The sequence below is a fragment of the Oncorhynchus nerka genome, linkage group LG27 (assembly GCF_034236695.1).
Source record: "Oncorhynchus nerka isolate Pitt River linkage group LG27, Oner_Uvic_2.0, whole genome shotgun sequence".
In the NCBI taxonomy this organism is placed as follows: domain Eukaryota; kingdom Metazoa; phylum Chordata; class Actinopteri; order Salmoniformes; family Salmonidae; genus Oncorhynchus; species Oncorhynchus nerka.
The window spans coordinates 84077902-84098086 of NC_088422.1; the positions used below are offsets into that span (position 1 = coordinate 84077902).

At 41.1% G+C, this 20185-nt stretch overlaps 1 protein-coding gene across 1 annotated transcript in view; it reads right to left on the reverse strand.

Annotated features, from left to right (window-relative positions):
• Positions 1–20185, reverse strand: part of slc12a1 (solute carrier family 12 member 1) — a 51821-nt gene that overhangs the window by 10366 nt on the left and 21270 nt on the right. The window contains exons 7-17 of the mRNA XM_065012136.1: positions 17882–17993; positions 17498–17625; positions 16500–16584; positions 16245–16408; positions 15975–16082; positions 15563–15686; positions 15309–15410; positions 13603–13758; positions 13272–13371; positions 12955–13066; positions 12706–12846 (exon numbers count right to left, since the gene is read on the reverse strand). Of these exons, the coding sequence (XP_064868208.1) occupies positions 12706–12846; positions 12955–13066; positions 13272–13371; positions 13603–13758; positions 15309–15410; positions 15563–15686; positions 15975–16082; positions 16245–16408; positions 16500–16584; positions 17498–17625; positions 17882–17993 (1332 nt within the window). The remainder of the gene's footprint in view (positions 1–12705; positions 12847–12954; positions 13067–13271; positions 13372–13602; positions 13759–15308; positions 15411–15562; positions 15687–15974; positions 16083–16244; positions 16409–16499; positions 16585–17497; positions 17626–17881; positions 17994–20185) is intronic.

Genomic DNA, 20185 nt, shown 5'->3' on the forward strand with positions numbered 1-20185 from the left:
GAGTCCACCTGTGGTACATTCAATTGATTGGACATGATTTGGAAAGGCACACACCTGTCTATATAAGGTCCCACAGTTGACAGTGCATGTCAGAGCAAAAAACAAGCCATGAGGTCGAAGGAATTGTCAGTAGACCTCCGAGACAGGATTGTGTCGAGGCACAGATCTGGGAAAGGTTACCAACATTTCTGCAGCATTGAAGGTCCCCAAGAAAACAGTGGCCTCCATCATTTTTAAATGGAAGAAGTTAGTAACCACCAACACTCTTCCTAAAGCTGTCCACCCGGCCAAACTGATTAATCGGGGAGAAGGGCCTTGGTCAGGGAGGTTACCAAGAACCCGATGGTCACTCTGCCAGAGCTCTAGAGTTCCTCTGTGGAGATGGGAGAACCTTCCAGAGGGACAACCATCTCTGCAGCACTCCACCAATCAGGCCTTTATGGTAGAGTGGCCAGACGGAGGTCACTCCTCAGTAAAAGGCTCATGACAGCTCACTTGGAGTTTGCCAAAAGGCACCTAAAAACTCTCAGAGAATGAGAAACAAGATTCTCTGATCTGATGAAACCAAGATTGAAGTCTTTGGCCTGAATGCCAAGCATCACGTCTGGAGTAAACCTGGCACTATCCCTACGGTGAAGCATAGTGGTGGCAGCATCATGCTGTGGGGATGTTTTTCAGCGGCAGGGACTGGGAGACTGGTCAGGATCGAGGGAAAGATGAACGGAGCAATGTACAGAGAGATCCTTGATGAAAACCTGCTCCAGAGCCCTCAGGACTGTGGTGAAGGTTCACCTTCCAATAGGAAAAAGACCCTAAGCACACAGCCAAGACAATGCAGGAATGGCTTCGAGACAAGTCTCTGAATGTCCTTGAGTGGTCCAGCCAGAGCCCGGACTTGAACCCAATTGAACATCTCTGGAGAGATGTGAAAATAGCTGTGCAGCAACGCTCCCCATCCAACCTGACAGAGTTTGAGAGGATCTGCAGAGAAGAGTGGGAGAAAATCCCCTAATACAGATGTGCCAAGCTTGTAGCGTCATACCCAAGAAGACTCGATGCTGTAATCGCTGCCAAAGGTGCTTCAACAAAGTACTGAGTAAATATTACATTTACTTATCTAAATGTAATATTTCAGTTTATTTTTAATAAATTAGCAAACATTTCTAAAAACCTGTTTTGCTTTGTCATTATTGGGTATTGTGTCTAGATTGACGAGGGGAAAAAACAATTGAATCCATTTTAGAATAAGGCTGTAACGTAACAAAATATAGAAATAGTCAAGGGTCTGAATACTTTCCGAAGGCACTGTATTTGTCTGCAGGATCTCATTCACCATTGTGTTAATCACTGATAGACTATAGTTCTGTTTAATCTGGCTTCTCTTTAAAGCTAGCACTCCTCTTGACCACCCACACCACGCTACACAGTCTTATCTCCGTTCCAATGTGATAAAGACAACCATAAATGGACCATAACTCTAACTTCTCCTCTTCCTACCTCATTAACTAAGACACCAGTTCTGTCTGGGCTGAGCTAGGCTGGACTGAAGGGAGGTAGAAATGCTGTGTAAAACTAGTCGAGACTGCTGTTACGCTGCTGCTGCTACGCTCTACGCTGCTGCTGCTACGCTCTACGCTGCTGCTGCTACGCTCTACGCTGCTGCTGCTACGCTGCCGCTGCTACGCTCTACGCTGCTGCTGCTGCTACGCTGCAGCTGCTACGCTCTACGCTGCTGCTACGCTCTACGCTGCTGCTACGCTCTACGCTGCTGCTGCTACGCTGCCGCTGCTACGCTCTACGCTGCTGCTACGCTCTACGCTGCTGCCGCTGCTACGCTCTACGCTGCTGCTGCTGCGCTGCCGCTGCTACGCTCTACGCTGCTGCTACGCTCTACGCTGCTGCTACGCTCTACGCTGCTGCTGCCGCTGCTACGCTGCTGCTGCCCTGCTACGCTGCTGCTACGCTCTACGCTGCTGCTGCCGCTGCTACGCTCTACGCTGCTGCTGCCCTGCTACGCTGCCGCTGCTACGCTCTACGCTGCTGCTGCGCTCTACGCTGCTGCTGCTACGCTCTACGCTGCTGCTGCTACGCTGCCGCTGCTACGCTCTACGCTGCTGCTGCTACGCTGCCGCGCTCTACGCTGCTGCTGCTACGCTGCTGCTGCTACGCTCTACGCTGCTGCTGCGCTCTACGCTGCTGCTACGCTGCCGCTGCTACGCTCTACGCTGCTGCTGCTACGCTGCCGCGCTCTACGCTGCTGCTGCCCTCTACGCTGCTGCTGCTACGCTGCCGCTGCTACGCTCTACGCTGCTGCTGCTACGCTGCCGCGCTCTACGCTGCTGCTGCCCTGCTACGCTGCTGCTTCTACGCTGCTGCTGCCCTGCTACGCTGCTGCTGCTACGCTCTACGCTGCTGCTCTACGCTGCTGCCCTGCTACGCTGCCGCTGCTACGCTCTACGCTGCTGCTGCCCTGCTACGCTGCTGCTACTACGCTCTACGCTGCTGCTGCCCTGCTACGCTGCTACGCTCTACGCTGCTGCTGCCCTGCTACGCTGCTGCTGCTACGCTCTACGCTGCTGCTGCCCTGCTACGCTGCTGCTGCTACGCTCTACGCTGCTGCTACGCTGCTGCTGCTACGCTCTACGCTGCTGCTGCCCTGCTACGCTGCCGCTGCTACGCTCTACGCTGCTGCTGCCCTGCTACGCTGCCGCTGCTACGCTCTATGCTGCTGCTGCCCTGCTACGCTGCTGCTGCTATGCTCTACGCTGCTGCTGCTACGCTCTACGCTGCTGCTCTACGCTGCTGCTGCTACGCTGCTGCTACGCTGCTGCTGCTACGCTCTACGCTGCTGCTGCTACGCTGCTGCTGCTACGCTCTACGCTGCTGCTACGCTCTACGCTGCTGCTGCTACGCTGCCGCGCTCTACGCTGCTGCTGCCCTCTACGCTGCTGCTGCTACGCTGCCGCTGCTACGCTCTACGCTGCTGCTGCTACGCTGCCGCGCTCTACGCTGCTGCTGCCCTGCTACGCTGCTGCTTCTACGCTGCTGCTGCCCTGCTACGCTGCTGCTGCTACGCTCTACGCTGCTGCTCTACGCTGCTGCTGCCCTGCTACGCTGCCGCTGCTACGCTCTACGCTGCTGCTGCCCTGCTACGCTGCTGCTACTACGCTCTACGCTGCTGCTGCCCTGCTACGCTGCTACGCTCTACGCTGCTGCTGCCCTGCTACGCTGCTGCTGCTACGCTCTACGCTGCTGCTGCCCTGCTACGCTGCTGCTGCTACGCTCTACGCTGCTGCTGCTGCTACGCTCTACGCTGCTGCTGCCCTACGCTGCCGCTGCTACGCTCTACGCTGCTGCTGCCCTGCTACGCTGCCGCTGCTACGCTCTATGCTGCTGCTGCCCTGCTACGCTGCTGCTGCTATGCTCTACGCTGCTGCTGCTACGCTCTACGCTGCTGCTACGCTGCTGCTGCTCTCTACGCTGCTGCTGCTACGCTGCCGCTGCTACGCTCTACGCTGCTGCTGCTACGCTGCTGCTGCTACGCTGCCGCTGCTACGCTCTACGCTGCTGCTGCCCTGCTACGCTGCTGCTGCTACGCTCTACGCTGCTGCTGCTACGCTGCCGCTGCTACGCTCTACGCTGCTGCTGCCCTGCTACGCTGCTGCTGCTACGCTCTACGCTGCTGCTGCCCTGCCACGCTGCTGCTGCCACGCTGCTGCTGCCCTGCCACGCTGCTGCTGCTGCCCTGCTGCTGCTGCTGCCCGCCACGCTGCTGCTGCCACGCCTACGCTGCTGCTGCTACGCTGCTGCTGCCCGCTGCTGCTGCTGCCTACGCTGCTGCTGCTGCTGCTGCCCTGACGCGCTGCTGCTGCTGCCCTGCTACGCTGCTGCTTCTACGCTGCTGCTGCTGCCACGCTGCTGCTGCACTACGCTGCTGCTGCCCTGCCACGCTGCTGCTGCTACGCCTACGCTGCTGCTGCTGCTGCTGCCCTGCTACGCTGCCGCTGCTGCTACGCCACGCTGCTGCTGCCCTGCTACGCTGCTGCTACGCCTGACACGCTGCTGCTGCCACGCTCTGCTGCCTGCTGCTGCTCTGCTGCCTGCCCTGCCACGCTGCCGCTGCTGCCTTGCTGCTGCCCTGCTACGCTGCTGCTGCCTTTACGCTACGCTGCTGCTGCCACGCTGCCGCTGCTAGCTTCACGCTGCATGCTGCTGCTGCCTGCCACGCTGCTGCTGCTACGCTCTACGCTGCTGCTGCTTAAGCCTCTGCTGCTGCCCTGCCAAGCTGACGCATACGCTGCTGCTGCCCTGCTACATGCTGCTGCCCGCCACGCTGCTGCTGCTACGCTGCTGCCACGCTTAACGCTCGCCCACGCTGCTGCTGCTAACGCTGCCGCATGCTCCTGCTACGCTGCCTGCTGCAGACGCCCTCACGCTGCTGACTGGGCTGCTGAGGCTGCTGCTACGCTGCCGCTGCTACGCTCTACTACGCTGCTCTTGTTTCTTATGCTTTAGCACTCATCTCAGCTAGCATAGCCTGTTGAGGCTTACATGTGTGTTAATGAAGTAACTTTCATCCCAAAATGTTAGACAACCAACCTAACCTGTCCTATTGTTTAGTTAACTTTGAACCATGACATGTTGTTGTCATGGTAACAGCTGAATAGTCATATTATATAGAAAACAGTTTTAACCTCAAAGTAGAAGTTAAACATGATCAGATAAAATATTGAATTTGGCGTTTACTACTATAGCCCATAGAAATGCATTGAATAACACATTTATAAATGGCAAAAAAGACATTTTAAAAAAATCATAAGGAATAAGGTTTTGAATTGTCTGTCCTATATCTAGGAGATATTAGACATATTCTAATAAGGTTTTGAATTGTCTGTCCTATATCTAGGAGATATTAGACATATTCTAATAAGGTTTTGAATTGTCTGTCCTATATCTAGGAGATATTAGACATATTCTAATAAGGTTTTGAATTGTCTGTCCTATATCTAGGAGACATTAGACATATTCTAATAAGGTTTTGAATTGTCTGTCCTATATCTAGGAGACATTAGACATATTCTAATAAGGTTTTGAATTGTCTGTCCTATATCTAGGAGACATTAGACATATTCTAATAAGGTTTTGAATTGTCTGTCCTATATCTAGGAGACATTAGACATATTCTAATAAGGTTTTGAATTGTCTGTCCTATATCTAGGAGACATTAGACATATTCTAATAAGGTTTTGAATTGTCTGTCCTATATCTAGGAGACATTAGACATATTCTAATAAGGTTTTGAATTGTCTGTCCTATATCTAGAGACATTAGACATATTCTAATAAGGTTTTGAATTGTCTGTCCTATATCTAGGAGATATTAGACATATTCTAATAAGGTTTTGAATTGTCTGTCCTATATCTAGGAGATATTAGACATATTCTAATAAGGTTTTGAATTGTCTGTCCTATATCTAGGAGATATTAGACATATTCTAATAAGGTTTTGAATTGTCTGTCCTATATCTAGGAGATATTAGACATATTCTAATAAGGTTTTGAATTGTCTGTCCTATATCTAGGAGATATTAGACATATTCTAATAAGGTTTTGAATTGTCTGTCCTATATCTAGGAGACATTAGACATATTCTAATAAGGTTTTGAATTGTCTGTCCTATATCTAGGAGATATTAGACATATTCTAATAAGGTTTTGAATTGTCTGTCCTATATCTAGGAGATATTAGACATATTCTAATAAGGTTTTGAATTGTCTGTCCTATATCTAGGAGATATTAGACATATTCTAATAAGGTTTTGAATTGTCTGTCCTATATCTAGGAGATATTAGACATATTCTAATAAGGTTTTGAATTGTCTGTCCTATATCTAGGAGACATTAGACATATTCTAATAAGGTTTTGAATTGTCTGTCCTATATCTAGGAGATATTAGACATATTCTAATAAGGTTTTGAATTGTCTGTCCTATATCTAGAGATATTAGACATATTCTAATAAGGTTTTGAATTGTCTGTCCTATATCTAGGAGATATTAGACATATTCTAATAAGGTTTTGAATTGTCTGTCCTATATCTAGGAGATATTAGACATATTCTAATAAGGTTTTGAATTGTCTGTCCTATATCTAGGAGATATTAGACATATTCTAATAAGGTTTTGAATTGTCTGTCCTATATCTAGGAGATATTAGACATATTCTAATAAGGTTTTGAATTGTCTGTCCTATATCTAGGAGATATTAGACATATTCTAATAAGGTTTTGAATTGTCTGTCCTATATCTAGGAGACATTAGACATATTCTAATAAGGTTTTGAATTGTCTGTCCTATATCTAGGAGACATTAGACATATTCTAATAAGGTTTTGAATTGTCTGTCCTATATCTAGGAGACATTAGACATATTCTAATAAGGTTTTGAATTGTCTGTCCTATATCTAGGAGACATTAGACATATTCTAATAAGGTTTTGAATTGTCTGTCCTATATCTAGGAGACATTAGACATATTCTAATAAGGTTTTGAATTGTCTGTCCTATATCTAGGAGATATTAGACATATTCTAATAAGGTTTTGAATTGTCTGTCCTATATCTAGGAGACATTAGACATATTCTAATAAGGTTTTGAATTGTCTGTCCTATATCTAGGAGATATTAGACATATTCTAATAAGGTTTTGAATTGTCTGTCCTATATCTAGGAGACATTAGACATATTCTAATAAGGTTTTGAATTGTCTGTCCTATATCTAGGAGATATTAGACATATTCTAATAAGGTTTTGAATTGTCTGTCCTATATCTAGGAGATATTAGACATATTCTAATAAGGTTTTGAATTGTCTGTCCTATATCTAGGAGACATTAGACATATTCTAATAAGGTTTTGAATTGTCTGTCCTATATCTAGGAGACATTAGACATATTCTAATAAGGTTTTGAATTGTCTGTCCTATATCTAGGAGACATTAGACATATTCTAATAAGGTTTTGAATTGTCTGTCCTATATCTAGGTTTTGAGACATTAGACATATTCTAATAAGGTTTTGAATTGTCTGTCCTATATCTAGGAGACATTAGACATATTCTAATAAGGTTTTGAATTGTCTGTCCTATATCTAGGAGATATTAGACATATTCTAATAAGGTTTTGAATTGTCTGTCCTATATCTAGGAGATATTAGACATATTCTAATAAGGTTTTGAATTGTCTGTCCTATATCTAGGAGATATTAGACATATTCTAATAAGGTTTTGAATTGTCTGTCCTATATCTAGGAGATATTAGACATATTCTAATAAGGTTTTGAATTGTCTGTCCTATATCTAGGAGATATTAGACATATTCTAATAAGGTTTTGAATTGTCTGTCCTATATCTAGGAGATATTAGACATATTCTAATAAGGTTTTGAATTGTCTGTCCTATATCTAGGAGATATTAGACATATTCTAATAAGGTTTTGAATTGTCTGTCCTATATCTAGAGATATTAGACATATTCTAATAAGGTTTTGAATTGTCTGTCCTATATCTAGGAGACATTAGACATATTCTAATAAGGTTTTGAATTGTCTGTCCTATATCTAGGAGACATTAGACATATTCTAATAAGGTTTTGAATTGTCTGTCCTATATCTAGGAGACATTAGACATATTCTAATAAGGTTTTGAATTGTCTGTCCTATATCTAGGAGACATTAGACATATTCTAATAAGGTTTTGAATTGTCTGTCCTATATCTAGGAGATATTAGACATATTCTAATAAGGTTTTGAATTGTCTGTCCTATATCTAGGAGATATTAGACATATTCTAATAAGGTTTTGAATTGTCTGTCCTATATCTAGGAGATATTAGACATATTCTAATAAGGTTTTGAATTGTCTGTCCTATATCTAGGAGACATTAGACATATTCTAATAAGGTTTTGAATTGTCTGTCCTATATCTAGGAGACATTAGACATATTCTAATAAGGTTTTGAATTGTCTGTCCTATATCTAGGAGATATTAGACATATTCTAATAAGGTTTTGAATTGTCTGTCCTATATCTAGGAGATATTAGACATATTCTAATAAGGTTTTGAATTGTCTGTCCTATATCTAGGAGACATTAGACATATTCTAATAAGGTTTTGAATTGTCTGTCCTATATCTAGGAGACATTAGACATATTCTAATAAGGTTTTGAATTGTCTGTCCTATATCTAGGAGACATTAGACATATTCTAATAAGGTTTTGAATTGTCTGTCCTATATCTAGGAGACATTAGACATATTCTAATAAGGTTTTGAATTGTCTGTCCTATATCTAGGAGACATTAGACATATTCTAATAAGGTTTTGATATTCTAATATTAGACATATTCTAATAAGGTTTTGAATTGTCTGTCCTATATCTAGGAGACATTAGACATATTCTAATAAGGTTTTGAATTGTCTGTCCTATATCTAGGAGACATTAGACATATTCTAATAAGGTTTTGAATTGTCTGTCCTATATCTAGGAGACATTAGACATATTCTAATAAGGTTTTGAATTGTCTGTCCTATATCTAGGAGACATTAGACATATTCTAATAAGGTTTTGAATTGTCTGTCCTATATCTAGGAGACATTAGACATATTCTAATAAGGTTTTGAATTGTCTGTCCTATATCTAGGAGACATTAGACATATTCTAATAAGGTTTTGAATTGTCTGTCCTATATCTAGGAGACATTAGACATATTCTAATAAGGTTTTGAATTGTCTGTCCTATATCTAGGAGACATTAGACATATTCTAATAAGGTTTTGAATTGTCTGTCCTATATCTAGAGACATTAGACATATTCTAATAAGGTTTTGAATTGTCTGTCCTATATCTAGGAGACATTAGACATATTCTAATAAGGTTTTGAATTGTCTGTCCTATATCTAGGAGACATTAGACATATTCTAATAAGGTTTTGAATTGTCTGTCCTATATCTAGGAGACATTAGACATATTCTAATAAGGTTTTGAATTGTCTGTCCTATATCTAGGAGACATTAGACATATTCTAATAAGGTTTTGAATTGTCTGTCCTATATCTAGGAGACATTAGACATATTCTAATAAGGTTTTGAATTGTCTGTCCTATATCTAGGAGACATTAGACATATTCTAATAAGGTTTTGAATTGTCTGTCCTATATCTAGGAGACATTAGACATATTCTAATAAGGTTTTGAATTGTCTGTCCTATATCTAGGAGACATTAGACATATTCTAATAAGGTTTTGAATTGTCTGTCCTATATCTAGGAGACATTAGACATATTCTAATAAGGTTTTGAATTGTCTGTCCTATATCTAGGAGACATTAGACATATTCTAATAAGGTTTTGAATTGTCTGTCCTATATCTAGGAGACATTAGACATATTCTAATAAGGTTTTGAATTGTCTGTCCTATATCTAGGAGACATTAGACATATTCTAATAAGGTTTTGAATTGTCTGTCCTATATCTAGGAGACATTAGACATATTCTAATAAGGTTTTGAATTGTCTGTCCTATATCTAGGAGACATTAGACATATTCTAATAAGGTTTTGAATTGTCTGTCCTATATCTAGGAGACATTAGACATATTCTAATAAGGTTTTGAATTGTCTGTCCTATATCTAGGAGACATTAGACATATTCTAATAAGGTTTTGAATTGTCTGTCCTATATCTAGGAGACATTAGACATATTCTAATAAGGTTTTGAATTGTCTGTCCTATATCTAGGAGACATTAGACATATTCTAATAAGGTTTTGAATTGTCTGTCCTATATCTAGGAGACATTAGACATATTCTAATAAGGTTTTGAATTGTCTGTCCTATATCTAGGAGACATTAGACATATTCTAATAAGGTTTTGAATTGTCTGTCCTATATCTAGGAGACATTAGACATATTCTAATAAGGTTTTGAATTGTCTGTCCTATATCTAGGAGACATTAGACATATTCTAATAAGGTTTTGAATTGTCTGTCCTATATCTAGGAGACATTAGACATATTCTAATAAGGTTTTGAATTGTCTGTCCTATATCTAGGAGACATTAGACATATTCTAATAAGGTTTTGAATTGTCTGTCCTATATCTAGGAGACATTAGACATATTCTAATAAGGTTTTGAATTGTCTGTCCTATATCTAGGAGACATTAGACATATTCTAATAAGGTTTTGAATTGTCTGTCCTATATCTAGGAGACATTAGACATATTCTAATAAGGTTTTGAATTGTCTGTCCTATATCTAGGAGACATTAGACATATTCTAATAAGGTTTTGAATTGTCTGTCCTATATCTAGGAGACATTAGACATATTCTAATAAGGTTTTGAATTGTCTGTCCTATATCTAGGAGACATTAGACATATTCTAATAAGGTTTTGAATTGTCTGACATATTCTAATAAGGTTTCTAATAAGGTTTTGAATTGTCTGTCCTATATCTAGGAGACATTAGACATATTCTAATAAGGTTTTGAATTGTCTGTCCTATATCTAGGAGACATTAGACATATTCTAATAAGGTTTTGAATTGTCTGTCCTATATCTAGGAGACATTAGACATATTCTAATAAGGTTTTGAATTGTCTGTCCTATATCTAGGAGACATTAGACATATTCTAATAAGGTTTTGAATTGTCTGTCCTATATCTAGGAGACATTAGACATATTCTAATAAGGTTTTGAATTGTCTGTCCTATATCTAGAGATATTAGACATATTCTAATAAGGTTTTGAATTGTCTGTCCTATATCTAGGAGACATTAGACATATTCTAATAAGGTTTTGAATTGTCTGTCCTATATCTAGGAGACATTAGACATATTCTAATAAGGTTTTGAATTGTCTGTCCTATATCTAGGAGACATTAGACATATTCTAATAAGGTTTTGAATTGTCTGTCCTATATCTAGGAGACATTAGACATATTCTAATAAGGTTTTGAATTGTCTGTCCTATATCTAGGAGACATTAGACATATTCTAATAAGGTTTTGAATTGTCTGTCCTATATCTAGGAGACATTAAAAGACATATTCTAATAAGGTTTTGAATTGTCTGTCCTATATCTAGGAGACATTAGACATATTCTAATAAGGTTTTGAATTGTCTGTCCTATATCTAGGAGACATTAGACATATTCTAATAAGGTTTTGAATTGTCTGTCCTATATCTAGGAGACATTAGACATATTCTAATAAGGTTTTGAATTGTCTGTCCTATATCTAGGAGACATTAGACATATTCTAATAAGGTTTTGAATTGTCTGTCCTATATCTAGGAGACATTAGACATATTCTAATAAGGTTTTGAATTGTCTGTCCTATATCTAGGAGATATTAGACATATTCTAATAAGGTTTTGAATTGTCTGTCCTATATCTAGGAGATATTAGACATATTCTAATAAGGTTTTGAATTGTCTGTCCTATATCTAGGAGACATTAGACATATTCTAATAAGGTTTTGAATTGTCTGTCCTATATCTAGGAGATATTAGACATATTCTAATAAGGTTTTGAATTGTCTGTCCTATATCTAGGAGATATTAGACATATTCTAATAAGGTTTTGAATTGTCTGTCCTATATCTAGGAGATATTAGACATATTCTAATAAGGTTTTGAATTGTCTGTCCTATATCTAGGAGATATTAGACATATTCTAATAAGGTTTTGAATTGTCTGTCCTATATCTAGGAGATATTAGACATATTCTAATAAGGTTTTGAATTGTCTGTCCTATATCTAGGAGACTTTAGACATATTCTAATAAGGTTTTGAATTGTCTGTCCTATATCTAGGAGACATTAGACATATTCTAATAAGGTTTTGAATTGTCTGTCCTATATCTAGGAGATATTAGACATATTCTAATAAGGTTTTGAATTGTCTGTCCTATATCTAGGAGATATTAGACATATTCTAAAAGGTTTTGAATTGTCTGTCCTATATCTAGGAGATATTAGACATATTCTAATAAGGTTTTGAATTGTCTGTCCTATATCTAGGAGACATTAGAAATATTCAAATTTTTTTGGACACATATTTAACTCCATGCTTCTATCCATTTGTATGAGAACACCATCGTGTTTGTGAGAGTCTCCCTTTTCCATAGTTTGTTGGCTCTTCGGACCCTACAGACTTTTTCATGAGAAAGACCGATTTTGGGGATGTCTCATGGTCTGACAAACACCGCTGTAGCTCGGCCACCTTCCACCACAGATGCGGAAGGGTGACAGGCCTGCGGTGGATTGAGATACAGCCCATGCAGAAACTCATATCTCTAGCTTAAACTGATGGATTTTGATAGGGATTTTTTTAGAATGTTGCTTAGATTGATGCACATGTGTCAATAGACTCTTAAGGATGAACCATTAGGCTTGATATCTCCATGAATTGATTCATTGTACTCATGTAAGAGGCAATAATACAAGTAGTATAGAAAGCCTTCCTAAAAAAGTGTGTGTGTGTGTATCTATTATAAATGATGAATCCATGTGTAGGTTCCTGCAGCAGTCATTAACTACCACAGAGTCGTACCCCAGGGGTTCCCTATATATGTGTATCTATTAGAGGTGATTATATGTCCAGGTAGTACATTTACATTTACATTTAAGTCATTTAGCAGACGCTCTTAGTAGACGTGGAGGTGTACCTGCATGAGGTTCTCAGTTCCCTGTCTGAAGGAGTCACAGGCCACCGCAGCATAGAAGGCTTTTCTCTTCTTCTTATTCAGCCACATCTGGTTCTTCTCCATTCCAGTGTTCACATCTGTCAATGTCTCTGTTCTGGGGCCCTGGGGAGAGATAGGAGGGGATATTATATTATCTCATAGCGCTGTGTGTGAAGGAGGAATTGAAGGATGAAGAACTTGGTGACTTTAATCAAATGTCTGTCCTCTTACCACAAAGACTTCACATGTGAGACAGAGTCCGTAGTTCTTAGTGAAACAATGAGCCAGGTCCAGGAGTGCCGGTCTGTTCTTAGGTGCTCCTGTCAGCACCATACACTGAGGTCTGAGGAGGGGGGATAACAGTCAGTTATCTAAATCACATTAGTCTTCTTAACATTCTACACTTTCAGGTTAGAATGCAGAGCAGTATTGTACCTATCCCCTTCATTTAATTTCACCTCTAACCATGAACAGAGTAGGTTTTCCTCCACTCGCCATCCATCAGCATAGTAAGAGGTGTAATACCAGTGGCTTCTGTTGGCTCTTACCGGAAGTTCTTAACATGGTCCTCTACTCCGGTCAGTGACAGAGCGTTGTTGACCGCGCTGACAAACGTCACGGCCTGAGTGGACGAGCCCCAGTTCACATCTGAGGACAACAGAACACACTGATGTTAACACTGAACTTAGAGATGCTACGTATGTCATATGTAGTAGCTATGTACATCTTATGTCATCCCTATGTACTCATTCCTTTATCATAGTATTACTTTTGGCCAGCCCAGGCTTCCCATGTGGTAATGTACACTGGTTCTTTGTGTGTGACTGGTTCATATGTATTCTAATGTCAGCTTGATGCAAATCAATGTCTGTGTCTCACTTGGCTTCTTGACAGTGACGTAGACATATAGGAAGATCTCGATTGCGTAGGTGAGGAGAGCAGCCCACCAGTTGATGACAAACATCACACCACAGCAGAGCACCGCTCCAAACAGAGACAACCACATGTTGTAGTACTTGTACGCTGGCCTCCAGCCTACACAGGGGTGAGAGATCACAGGAGACAACAGTTAGAGAGTTACAGAGAGAGTTAGAGAGAGAGAGCTAAAGAGAGAGAGAGAGCTAAAGAGAGAGAGAGCTAAAGAGAGAGAGAGAGCTAAGAGAGAGAGAGCTAAAGAGAGAGCGAGCTAAAGAGAGAGCGAGCTAAAGAGAGAGAGCGAGCTAAAGAGAGAGAGAGAGCTAAAGAGAGAGAGAGAGAGAGCGAGCTAAAGAGAGAGAGAGAGCGAGCTAAAGAGAGAGAGAGAGAGCGAGCTAAAGAGAGAGAGAGAGAGAGCTAAAGAGAGAGAGAGCTAAAGAGAGAGAGAGCTAAGAGAGAGAGAGCTAAAGAGAGAGAGAGCTAAAGAGAGAGAGCGAGCTAAAGAGAGAGAGAGCGAGCTAAAGAGAGAGAGAGAGAGCTAAAGAGAGAGAGAGAGCTAAAGAGAGAGAGAGAGAGCTAAAGAGAGAGAGAGAGCTAAAGAGAGAGAGAGAGCTAAAGAGAGAGAGAGAGAGAGCGAGCTAAAGAGAGAGAGAGAGAGCGAGCTAAAGAGAGAGAGAGAGAGAGAGCTAAAGAGAGAGAGAGAGAGAGAGCTAAAGAGAGAGAGAGAGAGCGAGCTAAAGAGAGAGAGAGAGAGCGAGCTAAAGAGAGAGAGAGAGAGAGCTAGAGAGAGAGAGAGAGAGCTAAGAGAGAGAGAGAGAGAGCTAAGAGAGAGAGAGAGAGCTAAAGAGAGAGAGAGAGAGAGCGAGAGCTAAAGAGCGAGAGCTAAAGAGAGAGAGAGCTAAAGAGAGAGAGAGCTAAAGAGAGAGAGCTAAAGAGAGAGAGAGCTAAGAGAGAGAGAGAGAGAGAGCTAAGAGAGAGAGAGAGAGAGAGAGAGCTAAAGAGAGAGAGAGCTAAAGAGAGAGAGAGCTAAAGAGAGAGAGAGCTAAAGAGAGAGAGAGAGAGATAAGAGAGAGAGAGAGAGAGCTAAAGAGAGAGAGAGAGCTAAAGAGAGCGGGAGAGAGCTAAGAGAGAGAGAGAGAGCTAAGAGAGAGAGCTAAGAGAGAGAGAGAGAGAGAGAGAGAGCTAAGAGAGAGGGAGAGAGAGAGAGAGAGAGAGAGCTAAGAGAGAGAGAGAGAGCTAAGAGAGAGAGAGAGAGAGCTGAGAGAGAGAGCTGAGAGAGAGAGCTAAGAGAGAGAGAGAGAGAGCTGAGAGAGAGAGAGAGAGAGCTAAAGAGAGAGAGAGCTAAAGAGAGAGAGAGCTAAAGAGAGAGGGAGAGAGCTGAGAGAGAGAGAGAGCTAAGAGAGAGAGAGAGCTAAGAGAGAGAGCTAAGAGAGAGAGAGAGAGAGCTAAAGAGAGAGGGAGAGAGCTAAGAGAGAGAGAGAGCTGAGAGAGAGAGCTAAGAGAGAGAGAGAGAGAGCTGAGAGAGAGAGCTAAGAGAGAGAGAGAGAGAGCTGAGAGAGAGAGCTAAGAGAGAGAGAGAGAGAGGGAGAGCTGAGAGAGAGAGCTAAGAGAGAGAGAGAGAGAGAGAGAGCTAAGAAAGAGCGAGAGAGAGAGAGAGTGTGAGTGAGTACCTGGGGACTTAGCGTATGAAGCGTGGAAGCAGGAGAAGTTGATGAGGGCGTACGATGCCAGGAAGAAGTTGGAGATGATGGGCGCAATGACGTTCAGATCGGCTACACACACACACACACACACACAGAGAGACACACAAACACAGAGAGAGAGACACACACAACATAAACAACTCAAATGAATCTGTGACATTACCAATATTAAACTAATTGGTGACTGGTTTATCTTAAATGTGTGTAGTGAACTCACTCACCGATGATTATGAAGGCGACAGCGATGATGAAAGTCAGAACGTAGCCTCTGATTGGCTCGTTGTTCTTGCCGTGTCCCTTGGCAAAGAACTTCAGTGCAGTGTAGATGTTGTCTTTACACAGAGCCTGAGAGGAGGAAGATGAGGAAGAAGAGGAAGAGGGGGGCGAGGAGGAGCAGGAAGAGAAGGGTGGATGAAGAGGTGGGGGAGGAGGAAGAGAGAGAGTTAGAGGAGTGGGAGTTAGCTGATTGTAACATAGTTTGACAATTGTTGTCATCTGGCTAGAAGGAACATGAAAAAGAGAGGGGCTCTGTTTCACTCATCATAGACCTTGTAGTAGCACCTGGAACCCTCAGAGCTGATGAATGAGGATCAAGTGAGCAGACAGGTGATAGACAGTAGTAGTGTGACTGACCTGGAAGACTTTGGGTGCGCTGACGAGGGAGGCGAGGGCGGAGGAGAGGGTGGCAGAGAAGGTTCCTGCTGTGATGAGAGGACCGAACCCTGACACCATGGTCATCACCTGGGGAGGAGGAGAAACAGGGGCTGTTTAGTTTCACTGGACTGTGTGTGTGTGTCTGGTTATTTTGTTGTGTTGTAGTGAGTGTTCCATTTTTGTGTTGTTGTACTGAATGTGTAACTGTGTTGTTTGATTGTTGTTACATTGTTGTTGTTGTTCTTGTACCTGGAAGTTGTTCATGGAGCCAAACTTGCAGCTGCTGACATCACAGGAGGAGAAGTTCCATCCCTGCTCACAGGCAGCAGTGTTGGTACCGTTACAGAACATGTCCATCCCTGTGGCAATGGTGTCGTTGATGTTTCCTGTTGCATCACGCACCACCGTGGCAGCTGATCAATCAGAAAACAGAACAGACAACATTTAGGGAGGGTTTCGTGTGTGCGTTTGTGTGTGCGTTCTCGTGCGCGCGTGCATCCTTACAGACACAGAGGGCGACTCCCAGGTATGTGACTCCAGTGATGAGGATGGCCAGCAGGGTTCCTTTAGGGAGAGCATCCTGGGGATCCTGCAGTAGAACCAGAGATAAACAGCAGAAGTGATAGCTGGAGGAAACAGTGGTTTGGGTCTATGGGATCATCATTCTCTGCTGTTTAAAGTGAAGGTGCCTGTTCACAGACACAATAAAGAGTATCTCTCTCTCTCTCTCTCTCTCTCTCTCTAAGCTACCAATGACTTCACACAGGAAGAGGTTGTGCTACAGTAAAGCTACCCTAAAGAGAAATATACAGTAGTTTATAAAGCTACCCTAAAGAGAAATATACAGTAGTTTATAAAGCTACCCCAAAGAGAAATATACAGTAGTTTATAAAGCTACCCTAAAGAGAAATATACAGTAGTTTATATACAGTAGTTCACGACGCCAGGACAGCGGAGTCAATCACCACCTTCCGGAGACACCTGAAACCCCACCTCTTTAAGGAATACCTAGGATAGGATAAAGTAATCCTTCTCACCCCCCCTCCCCCTTAAAAGACCTAGATGCACTATTGTAAAGTGGCTGTTCCACTGGATGTCATAAGGTGAAAGCACCAATTTGTAAGTCGCTCTGGATAAGAGCGTCTGCTAAATGACTTAAATGTAAATGTAAATGTATAAAGCTACCCTAAAGAGAAATATACAGTAGTTTATAAAGCTACCCCAAAGAGAAATATACAGTAGTTTATAAAGCTACCCCAAAGAGAAATATACAGTAGTTTATAAAGCTACCCCAAAGAGAAATATACAGTAGTTTATAAAGCTACTTATAAAGCTACAAACTACTTCGTGAAAATAATCATATCTAAATCTGAAATGTCATAATATAATGTTAAGAAACATGACTACAAGAACACATCTCTCTGGAGTCGGATGTTAACAGTGAACTGAGATCTGTGTGGTCAGGCAGAGGAACATAGTGGGTCATTTTTTGCCCTTCATACCTTCAGGTCTCCAGAGATGTTCGCTCCGGCCAGGATACCCGTGGCAGCAGGGAAGAAGATGGCGAACACAGAGAAGAACGTCTCTCCATCTCGGAAGTCCGGCGGTAAGTTCTCCATAAATATTTTGGCTGTGGGGGAGAAAGGGAAGAGAATAGATGTGGATGAGAAGGGTGTCTCTGTGTCAAACTGGTGATGTGTCTCTGTGTGTCATTTGACAGAGTATAGAAAAATACATGTTCTCCTCCTGACCATGTGACCTGAGCAGGACAAACTCAGGCCTCTCCTCATGAAACTAATATAGCTTGATTATAAATGTGAGCATTATAAAGGTTATGTATTTGATGAATTCCTCTATCTATGTGAAGGAAACCTCTGTTGCCTTACCATCATAGTTAAAGAATCCTTTGGACTTCTTGTCGGTGGAGGCTGGGATGCCAGTTCCTACGAAGACGTTGACGATGGCTACCAGGAGGATGATCAGCAAACCGATCTGGGCCTGAAGAGACAGGACATCAACAGGTTAGTCTGGGTTACAATGTTTTCATATGAAACTAGAGGACAGTTACAAGGTCACACCATTCCTCTCCAACAGCTGAAGAGGAGAAACCGACTGTGATAAGGAACTGAACACATACTGATCTCAGTTACGGTCAATATCAGACATGGAATTGAAAGTTGTCAAGTTGATATCAGTTGATTAATTTTCTACTGGAAACATGGGGATTTGAACCACACTGTATGTGGATCTGTCTCTAGCTGTACAGTGAAGTGCTGTGTAGCGTAGTGAGAGTAGCATAATGTAGTGTAGTGTATGTGGATCTGTCTCTAGCTGTACAGTGAAGTGCTGTGTAGCGTAGTGAGAGTAGCATAATGTAGTGTAGTGTATGTGGTGTATTATATCATGCTGTGTAGTATAATGTAGCGTTGAGTAGTGTATTATAATGTAGCCTATTATAATGTAGTATAATGTATTGTAGTATAATGCAGTATAGCATAGTATAATGTAGTGTAGTATATTATAATGTAGTGTAATATAATGTAGTGTAGCTTAGTGTAGTATAATGTTGTATAATGTAGTGTAGTATAATGTAGAATAGTGTAGCATAGTATAATGTAGTGTAGCGTAGTATAATGTAGTGGAATGTAGCACAGTATAGTGTAGTACAATGTAGTGTAGTATAATGTGGTATAATGTTGTGTAGCGTAATGTAGTATAACGTAGTGGAGCAATGTAGTATAATGTAATGTAGAGTAGTATAATATAATGTAGAGTAGCATAATATAGTATAATGTAGCGTAGAATAGTATAATGTAATGTAGCGTAGAGTAGTATAATGTAATGTAGCGTAGAGTAGTATAATGTAATGTAGCGTAGATGTAGCGTAGAGTAGTATAATGTAATGTAATGTAGAGTAGTATAATGTAATGTAGCGTAGTGTAAAGTAGTATAATGTAATGTAGCGTAGAGTAGTATAATGTAATGTAGAGTAGTATAATGTAATGTAATGTAGTGTAGAGTAGTATAATGTAATGTAGCGTAGAGTAGTGGTAATGTAGTGTAGAGTAGTAATGTAATGTAGCGTAGTAGTATAATGTAATGTAGCGTGTTAGTGTAGTAGTATAATGTAATGTAGCGTGTAGTAGTAGTAGTATAATGTAATGTAGCGTAGAGTATAATGTAATGTAATGTAATGTAGTAGTATAATGTAGTGTAGAGTAGTATAATGTAATGTAATGTAGAGGAGTATAATGTAATGTAGCGTAGTGTAGAGTAGTATAATGTAATGTAGAGTAGTGTAGAGTAGTATAATGTAATGTAGAGTAGTATAATGTAATGTAGCGTAGTGTAGAGTAGTATAATGTAATGTAGCAGTAGTAGTATAATGTAATGTAGAGTATAATGTAATGTAGCGTAGTGTAGTATAATGTAATGTAGTGTAGTGTAGTATAATGTAATGTAGCGTAGTGTAGAGTAGTATAATGTAATGTAGAGTAGTATAATGTAACGTAGCGTAGAGTAGTATAATGTAACGTAGCGTAGAGTAGTATAATGTAATGTAATGTCGAGTAGAGTAGTATAATGTAATGTAGAGTAGAGTAGAGTAGTATAATGTAGAGTAGAGTAGAGTAGAGTAGTATAATGTAACGTAGCGTAGAGTAGTATAATGTAATGTAGTGTAGTGTAGAGTAGTATAATGTAATGTAGAGTAGTATAATGTAATGTAGAGTAGAGTAGTATAATGTAATGTAGAGTAGTATAATGTAATGTAGAGTAGTATAATGTAATGTAGTGTAGTATAATGTAATGTATCGTAGAGTAGTATAATGTAATGTATCGTAGAGTAGTATAATGTAATGTAGAGTAGTATAATGTAATGTAGATAATGTATTGTAGAGTAGCGTAGCGTAGAGTAGAGTAGTATAATGAAATGTAGACTAGTATAATGTAATGTAGTATAATGTAATGTAGCGTAGAGTAGAGTAGTGTAATGTAGAGTAGTGTAATGTAGAGTAGAGTAGTATAATGTAATGTAGCGTAGAGTAGCGTAATGTTGTATAATGTAGTCTAGTATAATGTAGTATAATGTAGCGTAGTGTTGTATAATGTAGAGTAGTGTTGTTTGTCGTATAATGTAGTATAATGTAGCGTAGTGTTGTATAATGTAGTGTACTGTAGTTGAATGTAGT